The sequence below is a fragment of the Lampetra planeri genome, chromosome 18 (assembly GCF_965212315.1).
Source record: "Lampetra planeri chromosome 18, kcLamPlan1.2.h2, whole genome shotgun sequence".
Taxonomy (NCBI): Eukaryota; Metazoa; Chordata; class Hyperoartia; order Petromyzontiformes; family Petromyzontidae; genus Lampetra; species Lampetra planeri.
The window spans coordinates 9,557,790-9,573,043 of NC_136124.1; the positions used below are offsets into that span (position 1 = coordinate 9,557,790).

Consider the following 15,254-nt stretch of genomic DNA (forward strand, 5'->3'; position numbering starts at 1 on the left):
TCTACCACACCCCCCAGTAAAAGTAGAACATTGCAAGAGTAATGATGTATTTCTCAAGGGAACTTTTGAGGGTCTTGCGTTTCAGCAGTAGATCCATTTCTCGTGCAGTGTTGCAGCGTATAGGGGGGGGGGGGGGGCTACGTGCTAAAACACTCGACTCAATCCATAATTGACTGCATCTCATTCTCGGTCTCAAAATTGTTGAACCCCTTCGACTCTGCCAGTCCAATTTGGCTCGTTTGTAAAATAATAGTTTGAACATGTGCGGCCTCCTTTTTTTTTTGCGGGGAATAAATACGTACATGCAAAAGCGTGCGTGTGTTTTGACGACCGGTGTGGTGGTTAGCGCTACTCTGCTCAGAACCCCGGCGACCCGTGTTAAATTTCCTGGCAACGGTTGACGTTAGTGGTGATCATCTGAACAGGTTTTCTTTCCCAGGTCAAGTCAGCCTTCAAATGAGTACCTGGTTCGGTACGTCATCTCTTGTGAAAACATGGGGCTTCTGCGCAACCCAACACTGTGCTTGTCAGCACCGCAATGCACCGCTCAAGATTTGGCAATGCCGACACCAGAAAAGCGGTGGCCTGTGCAGAATATTTGGAAGAGACTATAAAGGTTGGATCGGTACTGGGGGCGGGAGACAAAGGCATCCAGCCGTGGTGTTGACCATACCGTTCCAGTGCTGTGCTACTACTGTGTTGGAGCAGTGCTGCAATGGTTAACGCACTAATTTGTGAACCTGGTTTAACCCCTGCCTTAGTGAGACGCTTGCTAACCGGCAGTCTGCATTACGCATGCGTGTATGTTGACGTTCTTTCGTACCATACGTAGCCAACCGCGCTAATTGGAGGTGCCGGGGGAAGGACAAGGCACGAGACACGAAAAGCAGCTCCTAAGAAACGAGTTTTTTTCCAATTTTACAGCTTATACGTGGGCCGTTGGCCGTTTTTTTTGTATTGGATGGTTGCAATGAGCTGACGTACACACCGCTGTCCTCGGTTCTGTGTGTGCCCTAATTTACGGCTGTGGGCTTTACTTTGTGCTCTCGCCAGGCATTCCCCCCCCCCTTACCAGAGCATCGTTGTCTTGCCAACAACACCGGAGGCCGCACACCCGCGTGACATCTGCAGACTTTGGTGGGATGGTGGGGGGGCCCTGCTGTAGCCGTGATTGAGTTCACCTTTCTTGCTCGGGCTTTTCAACTTGCTAGTTGGCTCCGTTATCCATGCGCATTTCGATGGCGTTAGGAATCCGTCGTTCTTGCATATCGTTTGATTCGCCGAGATATTAAATGAATACAGATGTCAAAATGAATCTGTCGAGGATGTTTGATTCGTGAGATATTTTTTCCCATTAAATGCCAGGTAGTGTGTGTCGAACCGGAGACAATCCGATGCATGTGTGTAATTATTCACGAAGAGAAGGATACCTGTCTGGAAATCAAGGAAATCTGAAAGATTCTTGAAGCTGGAAATGTTTGGCAAATCGTATGGAATAACTCGTGCGTTGGCTACAATGTTTGAGAACGCCTCAGCTCAGCGGACAAAAAATAAACGTCACTATTAGGTGTTCTAATCTTATGTTTTTAAAAAGATATACACGAATGATCTTGAAATGTTCTCCACGTTTGATGTTATCCTCGGGCGACCCAGATAGTGTATTGTATGGTGATCATTATATATTTTTTATAACATTGGTAATGGTATCTTCGGTTTATACAACTATTAATGAGATAATTAAAATTCGTTGGTTTTTTCGGTAAAGTCACGAGAGATAAGTTCTTGAACCTTTACCGAAAGACCCAAAGAATATGAATTCCTGCAGTCACGAAAGCTTTAAGTCAAGAGATAATTCAAATTTAGGACATACATTCTATTTTGCGTTTTTTGTCATTCCAACTCAAGTTAAATTACGCTGTGTGGCTATGTTGGTCTTATTTTAAATTATAATCACCGTTATGACAGTTGGGAAAATAACCGTGGTGTATCATTAACGTAATCAGTTGGGGTTACATTTAAACAAAATGCTGATGAACCATAAGAAAGTTGACATGATGATAGCGATGATGATAGTGATGAGATATAATCGATGACGACGACAATGATGATAGCGATGATGATGATAGCTGATAGTGATGATAGCGATGATAGCAATGATGATAGCGATGATGGCGATGATGATGATAGCAATGATAGTGATTGTGATGATGATAGCAATGATAGTGATAGCGATGATGATAGTGATGATGATGATCGAGATGATGACGATGATGATAGATATGATGATAGATGATGATGATGATAGAGATGATAGCGAGGATGATGATGATGATGATAGCGATGATGATAGCGATGATGATGATGCGACGCTGCCTCACAGTAAGTCCTTTTCCCCCTCACAAAAAAAAGACCTCTTGAGCTATTTACGGAAATACACTCAGCGTGGCCGCACTGCCGATTTGAGGATCGCGATGCGTCATTGATCTGCGAAACCGTGGCATTTGCTTCTCTCGCGCGCGCGTCGCGTAACAAAGGGAAAGAGCGGCAATCATTAAAATTCTGCTTCAAAGCCACAGTGTTTTTTGCCGAGCCCACGTACAGCCGGCGTCGTGGGTCTTGCCGTGAGATGACGGGCCGTGCGTCCGGGGTACGACGGTCTCCGTGCGTGGAGCGGGTCTCCGTTAACCCTGCAAGGCAGCGCCGCTCCTCAGTTGGCTCGCAGCAAGGTAAGCCGGTGTTTGAATTTGTAACAAAAAAAAATACGTTTAATTCTCGCGCCCGTCGTGTCTACAATGTCGTGGCTGCGGTGTGTCATTGCTATCCAGACTCGCAAATAAAGAGGTCATGACAGCGTGGATCATGTGGCTGCCTTTGTTCAGGATGTATCTCGCCTGAGCAGCTCCAAAATCACGTGGTGTGAGTGCGTGAACATTACCGTATAAGTATGTAGGGGGGGGGGGGTATACACACCAGGGGGAGTGGTAGTGTAGCGGTTAGCGCGGCGCTGCGCTACGAACCCACGACCCGAGTTCGATTCCCGCTCACGGCCAACACAAGTGACGAATGTCTTAACCGGTCCTGGACCTCCCCTAGGTCGGTTCAGCCTCAAATTAGTGCCTAGTGCGGTGTGTAAACATCGCCACTGGGGAAACAAAGGCGGTCGGGCGTGGTGTTGCCCACCCACCCCCTCGTGTTCCGTTCCAGCCTTCATAGGTGCTCGCTGACAGCACTTGCCCCCACAGTCTATTAAAATTATACGGGCGATCTGTGTCTATACACACGTGGGGAGTGGTAGTTTAGTGGTTAGCGCACTGAGCTACGAGTTCGGCGACCCAAGCTCGATTCCTGCTCATGACCAACATCAGTGAAGATTATGTTAACCAGTCCTGGGCCTCCCCTAGGCCAACTCGGCCTCAAACGAGTACTTAGTATGGTGCGTAAACATCACCACGACGGAGACAAGGCAGCCCGGATGTTGTTGGTCACCCACCTTCCTCGTGCGCCGTGCCGACCTTCATAGGTGCTCGCTGTCAGCACTTGCCACAAGAGTCTGTTACGGCTTCATAGGGGATCTTTGGTTTTGTATGTGTGAATGTAATGGAAATTTGATAACAGGTGTATTTGTGGATTTTGCAGCAGGAAAAGGGAAACTATTTCCAAGCAAATAAAATACTCCTGATTTGTCTGCTCAGTTTACTGTACGAGTAACGTAGTTGGCCACGATTTGCTTGACAATTTTCTTGCAAATTTTCCGACTTGATTTTTAATCGTTAACCAGCCAGTGGCCGGAAATTCCAAATATCGGGCGTAATGTATTTTGACAGGTATGCAGGACATTCATTGGCACGCGCTTTCTGCGTGATATCACAAAGCATAGGAACCGTAAAACTATAAAACGAGAAATTCTGCAGTAATTTCTTTCAAATCCCAAAAGGTGTTCATGGAGAAAATGTGGCAAAAGGCACCTGCGGTTGGCAGTCTCTCGGCAGCTTTTTGGAAGCCCCCAGGGATTTTTTTTATTGAAATCAGATTTTGTGCTTTCATATGCAAACGCCCCCCTGTGCACATTCCAAGTGCGATGTTTAACCGTACTGTACTTGTCCAATGCCTTATATATGCCACACGGATGATTGTCAATATGAAGTTTAGTGGAGAAATAAGGGTTTATTTTCTTGGTTCTTTCGGTAAAGTCACGTAGAATGGAAATAATAAAATAATAAAAATAAAACATAAAGTAATTCTCACGACGTTTCGGCCACAACACAAGCAGCCGTCCTCAGATGCTGTCTTTCTGACAGACCTGTTCTTCACCTGAGGACGGCTGCTTGCGTTGTGGCCGAAACGTCGTGAGAATTATTTGATAATGTTTTATTTTTATTATTTCCATTCTACGTGACTTTACCGAAAGAACCAAGAAGATGAATACCTGCAGTCACGAAAGCTTTAAATCGAAATTTAAGGGTTTATTATTGTCATCCAAAACGTGGAATGTTGGTGTTCACATCCCACAACGTTGGCATGTGCTTTATGCCAACATTGTGAAACACCCAAAGCAGAATATCCCTGGTTTTGATCTTCCACGAAGCTCATGGTCCACCCGAAACAGCATCTGCACAAACCATGGTAGATGCGGATATCTCATGCACAAATGGAAAATTTTAAAACTCTCCAGAGTCCAAGTCTGGTCATCCAGAACAGCCCGTAAAACATATAATGACGCAAAGCCCGATCCACGTGTACAAAGGAGACTTTACAGCCATACACTCCCCTGCTCCTGACGGGGTTATCTGGCTTGACCACCTGAATGTGAAATTGTAGTTGTTGCTGTGCATCTCCATCAGCCACACGAAAGAAGTAGAAGACGTTTTTAGTAAACAATGCTGTTGGCATGGAGGGAGAATGGAATTAAGTTTTTTCTTGTGTTCGTGTCTGCACTGCCAATATATGCAGCATGCACCTATTTGTATTGGATCGAACATCGGCCATCAAGAATCCACTGCTGGGTGAAGGCCTCCCCTTCGCCGTCTGACCTGATTGAGATTGTTTTTCATTTCTTTATCTCCATGCCGGATGTCCTCTTGGGTGTGCCCTCCCTTGGCTTCCACTCTGTTGTTATTCTCACTCACCAACCATCATCCCTTCTAGCATGGCCGGTTACAATTTTATTAGTCAATTAAACATCTTTAACTTTGGTGTGTACGTACTTTGAACTTCTTTCGCATCGTACGTAGCCAACCGTGCTAATCAGAGGTGTGGGGGAAGGACAACAATCTAAACAAAAAAGCAGTTCTAAAGAAATGAGTTTCCAATCTAGATTTAAAAGTGCATAGCTCCGGTGGCTTCCAAGTATCGGAAGGAAGAGCGTTCCAGACGGCCACAGAAGCGCCTCCGTGTGATCCCAAGCGTGCATTTTGGGAAGCTTCATTGCACACTTTTAGAGTTTTACCACACTTCCCTGATGTATAGAGTACTGTATATACAGAGGGCAGTTTTAATGGTTGTGTAGTGGGTCCAAGTAAGTCACAGACGTTGTTCCTTTTAGAGGCAACACCTTTATTTGCAACACATAACACAAAGGGGTAACTTGCCCCTTCACCAGATACAGCCTAGGGTGGTGACCACCCAGCTAACTACCCTATACAGAGGAGTTACTGCTACGAAGGGTCGGGCCCTCACTCGGGTCCGCGACCACGTGTTGATGCCTCGTAGGCCGTAGAGCTTCCAGCTTGAGACGTAGAGCTTCCAGCTTGTAGACGTAGAGCTTCCAGCTTGAGACGTAGAGCTTCCAGCTTGAGACGTAGAGCTTCCAGCTTGTAGACGTAGAGCTTCCAGCTTGAGACGTAGAGCTTCCAGCTTGTAGACGTAGAGCTTCCAGCTTGAGACGTAGAGCTTCCAGCTTGTAGACGTAGAGCTTCCAGCTTGTAGACGTAGAGCTTCCAGCTTGTAGACGTAGAGCTTCCAGCTTGTAGACGTAGAGCTTCCAGCTTGAGACGTAGAGCTTCCAGCTTGAGACGTAGAGCTTCCAGCTTGTAGACGTAGAGCTTCCAGCTTGAGACGTAGAGCTTCCAGCTTGAGACGTAGAGCTTCCAGCTTGAGACGTAGAGCTTCCAGCTTGTAGACGTAGAGCTTCCAGCTTGAGACGTAGAGCTTCCAGCTTGTAGACGTAGAGCTTCCAGCTTGAGACGTAGAGCTTCCAGCTTGTAGACGTAGAGCTTCCAGCTTGAGACGTAGAGCTTCCAGCTCGTAGACGTAGAGCTTCCAGCTTGTAGACGTAGAGCTTCCAGCTTGAGACGTAGAGCTTCCAGCTTGTAGACGTAGAGCTTCCAGCTTGAGACGTAGAGCTTCCAGCTTGTAGACGTAGAGCTTCCAGCTTGAGACGTAGAGCTTCCAGCTTGTAGACGTAGAGCTTCCAGCTTGAGACGTAGAGCTTCCAGCTTGAGACGTAGAGCTTCCAGCTTGTAGACGTGGAGCTTCCAGCTTGAGACGTAGAGCTTCCAGCTTGTAGACGTAGAGCTTCCAGCTTGTAGACGTTGAGCTTCCAGCTTGAGACGTAGAGCTTCCAGCTTGTAGACGTTGAGCTTCCAGCTTGAGACGTAGAGCTTCCAGCTTGTAGACGTTGAGCTTCCAGCTTGAGACGTAGAGCTTCCAGCTTGTAGACGTTGAGCTTCCAGCTTGAAATGTAGAGCTTCCAGCTTGTAGACGTTGAGCTTCCAGCTTGAGACGTAGAGCTTCCAGCTTGTAGATGTAGAGCTTCCAGCTTGTAGACGTAGAGCTTCCAGCTTGAGACGTAGAGCTTCCAGCTTGAGACGTAGAGCTTCCAGCTTGAGACGTAGAGCTTCCAGCTTGAGACGTAGAGCTTCCAGCTTGAGACGTAGAGCTTCCAGCTTGTAGACGTAGAGCTTCCAGCTTGAGACGTAGAGCTTCCAGCTTGTAGACGTGGAGCTTCCATCTTGAGACGTAGAGCTTCCAGCTTGAGACGTAGAGCTTCCAGCTTGAGACGTAGAGCTTCCAGCTTGTAGACGTAGAGCTTCCAGCTTGAGACGTAGAGCTTCCAGCTTGTAGACGTAGAGCTTCCAGCTTGAGACGTAGAGCTTCCAGCTTGAGACGTAGAGCTTCCAGCTTGAGACGTAGAGCTTCCAGCTTGAGACGTAGAGCTTCCAGCTTGTAGACGTGGAGCTTCCATCTTGAGACGTAGAGCTTCCAGCTTGAGACGTAGAGCTTCCAGCTTGAGACGTAGAGCTTCCAGCTTGTAGACGTAGAGCTTCCAGCTTGAGACGTAGAGCTTCCAGCTTGTAGACGTAGAGCTTCCAGCTTGAGACGTAGAGCTTCCAGCTTGTAGACGTAGAGCTTCCAGCTTGAGACGTAGAACTTCCAGCTTGTAGACGTAGAGCTTCCAGCTTGAGACGTAGAGCTTCCAGCTTGTAGACGTAGAGCTTCCAGCTTGAGACGTAGAGCTTCCAGCTTGTAGACGTAGAGCTTCCAGCTTGAGACGTAGAGCTTCCAGCTTGTAGACGTAGAGCTTCCAGCTTGAGACGTAGAGCTTCCAGCTTGAGACGTAGAGCTTCCAGCTTGAGACGTAGAGCTTCCAGCTTGAGACGTAGAGCTTCCAGCTTGTAGACGTAGAGCTTCCAGCTTGAGACGTAGAGCTTCCAGCTTGTAGACGTAGAGCTTCCAGCTTGAGACGTAGAGCTTCCAGCTTGTAGACGTAGAGCTTCCAGCTTGAGACGTAGAGCTTCCAGCTTGAGACGTAGAGCTTCCAGCTTGTAGACGTAGAGCTTCCAGCTTGTAGAATGCAGCGAACCCCGGTCCCTCTCAGGGACCCGCCTTATATCCCCCCACGGGTCGGGGCCGCTCCACCCTTTGCCCCGCCCCCTTCTGGAGCCTTCCAGCTCCCTCTCGAGAGCTCTCCCCAGACACGTGATCACCCCCTAGCCCCCCCACCTGGGGGCCTCTCTGTGGACACTCTAGATCACGTGTCTGCAGGGTCAACCAGAGTGCCGTGGCCCGGGGCAACCCTGCCCCTGGGCTGACACTCTCTCACTCCTCCCTGTGGGGGCCCGCACCACATGCCATGCGTGGTGCTCGCGCTATCCAAGCGTGCGCCAAGCCCCGCTCGGGCTGGTACTCTACACCCGCCCACGGGGTGTACGCGATGACGGTGTATCGCGTGCCGTGGCCCTCTCAGGCCGGCACCATAGTGACATCTCCAACGTCACTACACTTGTATGTCAACACACGTGCATAAGCCTCGAACACATGCATTCACATAGGCAAAGACACTTGAGCCCCATTAAACGGAGACGGATATATACGTTTGTAAGAATCGTTATGGTTGCAATTTGCTTCAAGACATTTTTTTTCTTGAGGTGGCAGGGTGACTGGGAGGTCAGCACTGAGCTCACACCGCTGAAAATCTGGGTTTGAATCCGGGCGTCCACCTTGGATTTCACAGGAATCTCAAGTGTAGCGAGTTGATGATCTTGGCCCCGTTCATAATGACTGCATAAAAAAAATCCCATCACATTAAATGAGGTGTTGCACTCGATTCTAGCTCTGAGAAATGAACAATGTTGGTTTGACCATCTCGTAGCAGAAGCATCCCATAGCAGCATGCGTGGGAAAGTGCTCTATGACTGAGTAAATAAAAAAAATATCCAGTCATTCCCTGGCACAACGGTGCACGCTCCTGTGTGGGAAACACGAAGGGGTTCTTCGCATCGTGAGATGCATTTGAACGTGCTGGAATGGTGTGTGTGATACAAGTGAGCACTTGGTACAAGGCGAGGCGACGTTGGAGAAAGTCGTGGAAGTTTGCAGGCTCGCCGGTCGCCGGCGTGTGACCACAGCGGGGGGTGGGTGTTTGTGTTGCGGTAGTGATGCGGTTGGGGCACTGCGCTACAAACCTCGTGACCCGAGGCCATGAATGGAAATGGAACAACATTGGTGACGAATATTTGAACCGGTCATGGGCCTGACCTAGGGCAACTCAGCCTCATATGACTACCAGGTGCTGTGTTTAAGCATAAGCACTGGGGGAGACAAAGGTGGCTGGGCGTGGTTTTGCCTACCCACCCTCTTGCGTGCCGTGCCGCCCTTCATTAAGTGTCCCTGAACAGTACTCTTAGGTTTTTTCGGTAAAGACACGTAGGTAAAAATATATAGTAAAAAATAATAATAAAAATAATAATAGAAATAAAATAATAAATGACGACGTTTCGGGCGCAACACAAGCGTCCGTCATCAGGTGGGACAACCACAGCAAGAAACAATTTCTGAAGTGGGCAAAAGAGCTGCTGTAACAAGAGGCTATATAGAACAGTGGTTGCCCCAATAGTCTGTTGTACGCATGTTGAACTTCTTTCGCACTGCACATAGCCAACTGTGCTCATCGGAGTTTAAGGCTTTATGGATGATCTTCGTGTGCACCTCTCGCTCTGTACAGGTACCAGTACTACCTGCAGCTGAAGAAGGCGGTGGTGGAGGGACAGCTGCTCTGCACGTTCGAGCAGGGCGTCCGTCTGGCAGCTCTCTCCGTTCAGGGTGAATATCCTCACGATAGCCATGTAGCAATGGATCCCTTGCGATTTGAATAATCGCTAAACTCGCAACAACTTTTTATTTTACCAGGTCAGGTCCACTGAGCTATGCAGCTCTTTTTCACAAGCGACCTGGCCCCAAATAATAGCTCGACAAAGTGGATTATTGTATGGAAATGTATAGCAGCCAAATACTCTAAATGCGTGACATTGATTCTAAATGTGGAGGGAAAAACCGGAGGGCCCGGAGAAAAATCCACGCGACCACGGGGAGAACATGCAAACTCCAAATATACAAGCGTCAGGGTTGGGATCGAACCCACTCCCTCCTGTATACCGGGCGAGGTAGTTAACATCTCGGCACTGAGGTGCCCATATAAGGAGAAAGCAAACATAATTTTGTCACGGTTTGGGGTCACGGTTAGTTTTAAGCTTTGGGGGTTTTACATTTGTTGGTCCCTTATGTACACTCTTACACTGCGCGTCGCATTTATAATGTCTCGTTAGTACTGTCCGCCTTGGTCTGCGTTGCTCGTGTGGTTTGTAACATCGCGTTTTCATTGCCTCGTTGTGCCGTGTCCGTTCTGTGAGCCTACATGTAATGTCATTGATTGCTAATACACGTGATTTAATCCATGTGTCGTGAGAGCAATAATTGATTATCACGGGATGTGCGTGCCGTGAAATCATTACGTGCAGCTGACTTGTCATCCGCCCATGCGGAGGAGCACCCTCCCTCGGGAATGGTTGTAAATGCAGTGCGTCTGAAGGTGGTGAGTGAAGTTTTCCGCAGTGATCCGCAAAGTTAGTGACTTTTGGTTTTTAGAGTGGACTTTTATTATTTGGTGTATAGTGATCCCAGGCTTGTCCTGCAATTTAATGAATATTAATTTGAATTAGGGGTCGATCGTTTCATTCAACAGTTATTTTATTTTGCTCTCTTATCTGTACTGTTAATGTGTATTATTTGTAGGGCTGGTTTGCTCCATGAACCTACACCTTTAGCGTGCACAGTGGAACACTTCTTGTCCATCCTGCTATAGGAGAGTGGCTATTGACGATTACTATAATTTGCTCCTAACCGTAAACATGGCTCCTGATATTTTGCGCAGTTTTTTGTGGTTAAATGCCACAAAATACGACGACGACGTTGCCATCGTCACTCATCTCACGTGCCCAAAACGAAAAGTTAAAATAGAAATATACATCCACCAATAATAGTGGGTAGTATGTTTGGCGCATCTGGTTGGGCCTTAGATAATGGAAGTTACAGGTGAATAGGGCTGGAGGAGGAGGCTGTCACATGGATCTGTGGCTATGTGGGATGAAGTCCACGCACAATATAACATTGACAAATATGTATTATAATTTTTTTTATGTCTTGTGCATCTGGTGCTCTAGCTGTGTACAAGTCACGTGTAGAAGCAATCGCTAAACAAATGGGTCCTCGGATAAGAATTTCCACCGTAATTTTAATAAATTGTAAATTCACCATTGGAACCTCCTTTGCCAGTAGCAAAATATGATAATTGTTTTTTTACCCTTTTATCTGGCAACAAAACTGACACCTTTTTTTTTAGTGCGCCTTTTGGCGTCATCTGGTCCAACACCATGTGAGACTAGGCTCTAAGAAAAGCTGTCTCGGGTGTGGATCAATCAATTTCAAGGACAGTGCATACATTATCAGAGATGTGGTTTTGTTTGCATTCCGACCGCAGGTATTGTGGTCAATGCAAACATGACTCCTTGTAAAAAAAAGGTCTCAGTTTTGTTGCCAGATAACAGGGTAAACAACCAATTATCAAATTGTAAATTGTCAATGTTTACACTCACGGTGCTTGTATCTTGAACATGAGAATCAATTTTAATGGATTAAGAATTGGGTGCCTACTGTGTGGTCTGCTTTGTCCAGTGTCTGGATTAGGCCTGCTTTCCGTTTGTTGGGCAAGCGGTTGGCTTATTTTTTTTTAGGCCAAATGCTGCAAATTGTATTGACAACAGCCACGCATAACAAACTGTGGATAGCTGAGCACGTGTCCCGTTTGCAGCGTCCATACCCATTGATATTGTAATTCACCTCGCTGTCAAATAGGAATATTGAAATGGAAGTTGCGCCATATAATGTGCAAATAATGTATGCACACTTTTACGTGACTCTATATGCTAACGTGCGCTTGTTCTGAACAGTTAGTGGAAATGATTGCTGTTTTGGGATGTGCATATTTTTTACGCGGTTATCTCTGAAGTGCAAAACTTGTTTCGTTTCCCGCCTGCAGCAAATTTCGGAGACCACGATCAGCGTGAATCGCAGGACTTTCTCCGAGACTACGTGCTCTTTCCCCTGGTGAGCCAAACGAAAAGTTAATTCGCTATTTTACTGTGGGCCGTGAATCTCTGGGTGTGCGATAAACATAGCTTATCTTTTCTGATTAAGTTATTTTTCAACCAAGTCTTGGAATTTTTTTTTTCTTTTGTCGCAAGCCACCCATTGCCATTGTGGGCCAGTCCCACGGAAGTGCATTTATGTTTGTAGCACAGGAATTTTGTGTGTCATGAAAGAGTGGAGTTGTTTTTAATTATTATAATATTTTTTTCAATCAGGGCTGTTTACAGAAAAAGCACCCGCTTCAATGTGCCAGTTTATTTAGTGAGCCTGCCAAAGGCGCCAAATCTACAAGAGTAGATGGACAACATTTTTCAAGCCTCGGGGAACAGTGGTGGGTGTTTGTTTGGCCTCGTGCTCTTCGAGTTGATCTACAATCCAGCCCAAAGCCACATTGGTCAGGGCGCATTGGTAAAGGTGGGGAGCAGAGGTAACGTAGGTTTAGAAGTGCAGTACAACAATAGATTGTGTCCGCACTGCACTCCTGCCACTCACCACGTAGCTACGTAGCCTAGCACAAACCTACTCTTAGGTTTTTTTTTTCCGGTAAAGTCACGTAGATAAAAATAAATAATAAAAATACAAATAATATAAATAATAATAGAAAAAATAAATAAAAATGATTATTATTCAAATTATTATTAGTGATTTATAATTTTTTCTTTTTTAATTTCTATTATTATTTCTATTATTTGTATTTGTATTATTTATTTTTTACCTACGTGACTTTACCGAAAAACCTAAGAGTATGAATCCTTGCAGTCACGAAAGCTTCAAATCTAGAATTAACACAAACCTGTTTGTGCTTAGTGTTCACCCATCGAGGCGCACACTATCCAGACTCAACGCTGCAGAGCTGTCTGTTGAGATTGTGTTAGTTCAAGCTTTGTTATGTTATAACCCATTTGTCTTTCATACCGTGATGGTCTCTCCTCCATGTGGTGGGTTTGTCGCAACCCGGCCTGGCTTATACGAGGTGACAATTTTCAGCTTAAAGGTGATGCGACTGCATGCATGCTCGTCACATTGTACGGAACAGTCGGCGAGACTGATTGACATCTCTTTCTTAGGCCTGGTCTCAGGATGATCGAATAGTGGAGGAACTCACGCAAAAGGTAGCTGCCTTTCACCAAAAGCACAGGTACCACTTTTTGATATACACATTTTTGTTTATTGTTGTGTGTTTTGTGTGTAATGTGGTGGCATGGTAAGTTAGTGCGTAGCAATAACATCTCCATAATGTGAGTTAAACTCCTGGGCCTTCTCACCTGGCGCGATTGCGGCCATCTGAGCCCAGCGTTAGAAACCAGAATCTTTATCCTGGAGAAATCCAGTCAGCTATGAAGCTCTTCTTCACAGGTGTGTCCAGTAGGGGTGGGTCAGAAAGTAACAACAACAAACAGTAAAACAACGATTGGAGTGCAAAGTATAGGGAAGGTAAGCAAAACACGAAAACTAGATAAATATACATAAAATATATACAAGTTCCAATCGCTGTTTTATTCTTGGCCTGGGTTTCCTGGAAGTGTACCGAGCATAGAAATCCAGTCGAGGCCTTCCCCGATGTTGACCGAGTATAACATGAACACTCGCTGTATGACACCTGCACTGAGAAACTAAGGAAGGCTGGGGGCATGGTGTGGCTACACACTGCCCTGTGCCCTGTGCTCAGCTTACCTGAAGAAATCGGTGCTCACAAACAGCCCTCTTTTAACCAGTCCTTAAAACACTTTACCCATTGCTGAGTTTATTATCAAAGGTTTTTTTATGTGTCTCACTTGTTTGCTCATATACTTTATAGTGTTCTGGAACTTTCATGATCACATGTATATTGATTTCCTAATCACGCGTTTGCTTTCTCCTTACATAATTTAGCAGTGCGGGTAGGATTAACTACATTTGCACATTTTTGTTTAAATTAAAGAGCCTGTTTAGACATCCATTTACAGTCCTAAGTTTATTTTTGCCTGGATCTGGAACGTATATTTAAAAAAAAACGCAACACATTTGTCAATTATACTGCTTTAAAGAGAAACACTATATAATAGGCCATGCGTTTGAGTGCATTGTTGTTATTTGTGTGCTTGTGCACCACTGCCGCCAACGCTCGCCGTTTCGCCAAATAATCTGTTAAGCAATCTTGACTGCAGGAATCCACACTCTTTGGTTCTTTCGGTAAAGTCACGTGGGTAGAAATAAAACAAAATAAATCGCGACGTTTCGGACGGAACACAAGCGCCCGTCTTCAGGTGAAAATCGCGATGTTTGCTGCGAGCAGCACGATGTCTGCTGCCTTGTGATCTGTTAAGCAATAAGACGACGATGCCTGCGGTGCCTCCCAAGGAAGGCACTCGAAGTCGCACAAAGCTTTGCACAAACGTGCAGGAGAGAGTGATTTAAAAGCGTTGTGATGCCCACCGTGCTTAAACACAGGCAACCAGTCGAGCACATTAAAATGTGAAGACTTCAAGTCAACAAGGTGCCTTTGACTGATTATAACCCTTATCGAGAACAGCCATTCTTGTGGCTCTCCGTTATCAGGTTTGCAAGTGGCAGTAAAATTGTCGGAATTTGTGGAATTTATTTTTACAATTGAAGAGCGTTTTTCTCTTTTCTCTGCCCCAAAATACACACTGAAGAATAAGATACTTCCTTTTTGCAAGGTGAACCCTTAGTCTTTCGTGTTTGCCATATAACTTCAGTAGAATTTAGCTCCGTTTAGCTCTGTTCTTTATTTAGAAATCTTTACTACCCCTGTTGACTCTTAATGCGTTTTATAGATTTGGCACTTGAAAGAACAATTGTGCAAAAAATCCTTACAAATATGATGCTTCGTTTCCGCTTGCTACGTTCACCAGCATCTCTGGTGCCTGCGCTGACTCGCCAACAACACATGTGTAAAATGTTCATAGACGAATTAAATGGCGATACTGTGTTGGCCCAAATAACGAAACCCCGACACCTTCATCAACAACACTGCCTTAACAGTGAAATAAATGTAATGGACGACGAGGTTATGGGGAATGGGGGGCCCTTCTTTGTAGCACATAAATTATCTGGGTGCTGTTCGGGCGCCCCCCCCCTTTTTTAAGTCCGTGATATTGGCAAATGTGTTTAGTCTTTGTTGCGTATTGGCAGTATTGGCAAACCGCATACAACAATCTATTTGTGCTAAATTAACAAGAGTTTGTTGGTTTGTAGCCACGCATTAGTGTGTACTAATTTTCTAGTTTGAGTCAAAATAATGAGTGATTGGTTTCTTTTGGGTTAGGTCGTTGTGTAAATAAGATGCGTGTCGTAAAACTTCCTGCACCCGACACAGGCAATTAATCAAA

The 15,254-nt window shown here is 45.8% G+C and overlaps 1 protein-coding gene across 2 annotated transcripts in view; it reads left to right on the plus strand.

Annotated features, from left to right (window-relative positions):
• Window positions 1-15,254, plus strand: part of LOC144723627 (tyrosine-protein phosphatase non-receptor type 14-like) — an 87,294-nt gene that overhangs the window by 18,735 nt on the left and 53,305 nt on the right. For both annotated transcript variants that reach the window (XM_078602506.1, XM_078602507.1), the window contains exons 3-5: window positions 9,443-9,540; window positions 11,813-11,880; window positions 12,990-13,060. In XM_078602506.1, the coding sequence (XP_078458632.1) occupies window positions 9,443-9,540; window positions 11,813-11,880; window positions 12,990-13,060 (237 nt within the window). The remainder of the gene's footprint in view (window positions 1-9,442; window positions 9,541-11,812; window positions 11,881-12,989; window positions 13,061-15,254) is intronic.